Below are 4,127 nucleotides of genomic sequence, written 5' to 3' on the forward strand. Positions count from 1 at the left end.
TTTTTGGATTTATTTTTCTTAAATATTTAAAAATATTTAAGAAAATTTTATTTTTTAATTTTAAATATATAAATTCTATTTTAAATATATAATTTTATTTTTTTATTTTAAATATTTTATTTTATTTCTTATTTTTTAAAATATTTTTTAAATTTAAATTTTTTTTGGATCACCTATATATATCTAAAAAAATTTTATTTGACCAATACTTAAAAAAACAACAAAATATTTTTTTTTGAAAAAAGAAAAAAGGAAAAAAATATTTTTCTTCAAAAAAAAATAAACAAAATATTTTTTGAAAAAAATATAAACTAAAAAATAATTTTAAAGAACAAAATAAAAAATTGAATTTAAAAAAAAAAAAAAGAGTTTTGAAAAGAGTTTGGTTATCAGTTTTGAAATTTTTTTTGAATTGTGTGTTTACCTGTAAGTTTTCAAAATAATTTTTGAATTGAGTTTTGGATTGTATATTTGATTTTGAGTTTTGACAATAATTTTAAAATATTTTGATTAGAATCACAATTCTAAAACTAAATCAAATACTATCCAATATTCTGATTTTTATGACAAACAAAAATAATAATAAATACACAGAGACAAAGCGACCACCATCATGTGCTAACCCGCGTGACTTACCTATCATGGGAGAAGCTACTGGTTGGTGCAGCTCAATGGGCGAAAGGAATGAAATTTAGGATTTTTTGTTAAGTGATTAAAAAATATAAAAAAATATAAAAATTTATAATTGATTTAAATTATGATGTCTTAAGACCAATCAATAATTTTTGTTACCATAGTCAACAAACTAATCGTACATATGTCCACCTTAAAAACATGTGCCCATTTATATAAAAAATTAGCGGTGAGCGGTTTAATTCGATTTTAATGTAAATTAAGAACCAATTATTACTTTATAAAATTTGAAATTACATCGAACCAGGAAAATGTAATTTAATTCGCTTTGAATTCACGATTTTAATCAATTTTGTTATCATTCAGAACACAATTACAATTTGCCCAAAGATCACATAAATATATTATCATTTTATAAATAAAATTGCTTAAATAATTATTACGAGAATACACTTGTAAACAAATGGTTAACAATTTATGAATATTTATAGAATATTAGGGGTTTGTTTGAAATATGGATTGGCTTTTTGACTATTTTAATCTAAGTTAAAAAACTTCGTTTGAGATGAATTTTTTGACTCTTTTGATTTTTGTAAGAGAAAAAATAAAATAATTATGATTTGGATATGACATTTTGTCTTATTGATTTTTTAGCTTATTTTGTCATTTTGTGACTATTTTAGCCCAAGATTAAGGTGCCAAACGAAGGCTAAGAGAATACTTGAGTGTTTGCCGTAACTAACAAATTATATATATGTATATACCTAAATAGTCCGATTGAGTTACAAATTAGAATCATAATTATAAAATTCCGGACCAAACCGTAAAGTACGATTTACCTATTTTAAGAACCAAGACTAAACCATGCATTGATAAAACCAAATCAAACAGTACAGTTTAGTCTGAACCAAACCATTGCGAAATTTTCAATTTTTTTACTCAATCCTATAAGATATATATATATATATATATATAATTTTATCACAAAATATATAATTTTTATAATTTTAAATATGCATACCATAATTTCTTGGGTCATAACTTTTATATAACAATGCAGAACTTGATATACACCTTTACGGGTCCACATTATCTTATAAAGATCAAGAATTTGTGGAGTATATGCTGGAGTAAAGATCAAGAATTTGGGGAGTATCTACCATGGAATTTGTGGAGTATAAAGATCAAGAATTTGTGGAGTATATCCTGGAGTAAAGATCAAGAATTTGTGGAGTATACACCATGGAAGACACTCAAAGAAATGAAAATAATTCACTCATCACTGAGAAAGAAACTAAGCATGAGCTAGACAACGATTTTTTTGATCGGCATGAGCTAGACAACGATTGCCATGATGATGATCTACTTATTGCATCACTTCCCAAAGAAAAGGGATGGCTAGGTCTTGAAGATCATTTTTACCAAGGTTTTTGGTGCCCGGACATCGTTATTCGAGGAGTAATGTCAGTCCAACAACACTTCAAAGCTCAAGACACAGATCTCATACTCATCACCATGCCCAAATCAGGCACCACTTGGTTGAAGGCCTTGGCTTTCGCCATCGCCAACCGCCATGACTACCCTAACACACTTTCTCAACACCCCTTGCTCACTTCCAACCCTCACAAGCTTATCCCTTTTCTCGAATTCAATTCTAATAAAGAAGGTTGTCATATTCGTAGCCTTCCCATTGTCTCCAACTTTCAATCCCCTACGGCTAATATTTTTTCCACCCACATCCCCTACCATTCATTGCCCGACTCAATTAAGAACTCTGGATGTCGCGTTGTCTATCTCTGTCGCAATCCCTATGATGTCTTCGTCTCCACTTGGCACTTTGTGAATAAGGCTAGAGCCGAGAGCTTGGGGCCTTTATCATGCGATGATGCTTTCGACATGTTTTGTAGAGGTGTCATGGGTTTTGGGCCCTTCTGGGATCATGCATTGGGGCACTGGAAGGAGAGCTTGGAAAGGCCTCACAAGGTGTTGTTTTTGATGTACGAGGACCTAAAAGAAGAGATTACCCTTCAAATAAAGAGGCTAGCAGAGTTTATGGGTGTTCCATTCTCTTTGGAAGAAGAAAGAAAAGGTGTGATAGAAGAGACATCCAAGTTGTGTAGCTTCAATAATTTGAGAGAGTTGGAGGTGAACAAATCTGGTTCACTTCTACTATTTGAGAATAAGACGTTTTTCAGGAGAGGTGAAGTGGGTGATTGGGTCAATCATTTGACGCCTGAGATGGTTCAACGTTTAAACAAGATCATGGAAGAAAAGTTGGATAATTCTGGGTTAGTATTTAAAACTAGTTTGTGAAAAATGGTCATTGTCATTTCGTTGGTTGGAATTACTACAAGTAATAGTCTTGGGGTTATAAGTCCCTTACAAGTTTGTATTCTATGTCACATTTGTCTTTGGATTAGAAAGAAGATTAATAAAATCTTATCTCATCTCATTTTTTGTTTGAAAATACTATTAGTGGACTATATGCTATAATATAATGATCATAGTTTGAGGATAATTTTTGTACTTTAACCCCTAATCTAGACCTCCTACTCCTTCCATTTTGTAACCTACCCCTCTTATGAAACTCAATAGTATTTTGTCAATCTAGAGGTCCACTTTAATATATAAACATGGAATTCAAAATTGAACAACATACATAATCCAATCCCATGCATTAATCCCGCCAAACAAGCACAACCATGAAGCATGGGTACTTTGAAAAACATGTCGTACCCATACCGGGTACTTACTGGTGTATGGTATCTCATATGGTTACTTTTGCATACGTACCAGGTACACGAAATACGTGCCCAAATTTTTTTCTTCTTAATTTTTGGCGTACCGAGACGTACCTAATATATACCCAATCCTTACCGTACCTTAGTTGAAATAATATTTTCTTCTACTATAGAGATAAAACTCCTTTAATTAGACTTCTTTTTTATTTTTAGTTTTATACTTAGCATGTTTTTAGAATTAAACTGTAGTTTGTAAAATATATTGACATTTAATTTTGATTTATACTTTTACGTTTGGCATTAAATGTTAATTATAAGTTAAATCTTAACAAATTAAACCATTTAATTAATTTTTGTATTACTATAAATTAAAAATAAATATTTTTTTTACAAGCGTACTAAGCCATACCTGTACTTTATTTTTTTTGAATTTTACCGTATCGACATACCCATATCGTACCAATATCAGTACTCGTACTCGTACCCGTACCCCTACTTCATGGACAACCAACATGTAATGAGGCTGAATAGACTTCTTTCTTGTTTAAAAACTAAATCATTCAAAAAATTTACTAACTTTAATTCAAAAATTGAACCCAGTGTGCACTAGCTAGGATGATTAAACTACTATACACGTTGCCACCAGAGGCCTCAACCTAAGCCAGACATATACATATAGTTAAAAGAGTAAAAATTTAGATTTCCTAGCATTGTTGCATAGTTAAATCATATATCAAGAATATACATGACACA

General features: G+C 30.3%; 1 protein-coding gene across 1 annotated transcript; it reads left to right on the plus strand.

The window, feature by feature from the left end:
* Positions 1-1,758: 1,758 nt before the first annotated feature.
* Positions 1,759-3,100, plus strand: LOC114302915 (cytosolic sulfotransferase 15). Its single transcript, XM_028248024.2, has 2 exons — positions 1,759-1,931; positions 1,962-3,100. The coding sequence occupies exons 1-2, from the start codon at positions 1,876-1,878 to the stop codon at positions 2,944-2,946; spliced, it is 1,041 nt and encodes a 346-aa protein (XP_028103825.1). The 5' UTR covers positions 1,759-1,875; the 3' UTR covers positions 2,947-3,100.
* The last annotated feature ends 1,027 nt before the right edge of the window (positions 3,101-4,127 follow it).

This window comes from Camellia sinensis, chromosome 2 (genome assembly GCF_055761805.1).
Source record: "Camellia sinensis isolate YWXY chromosome 2, ASM5576180v1, whole genome shotgun sequence".
NCBI classification, from domain to species: domain Eukaryota; kingdom Viridiplantae; phylum Streptophyta; class Magnoliopsida; order Ericales; family Theaceae; genus Camellia; species Camellia sinensis.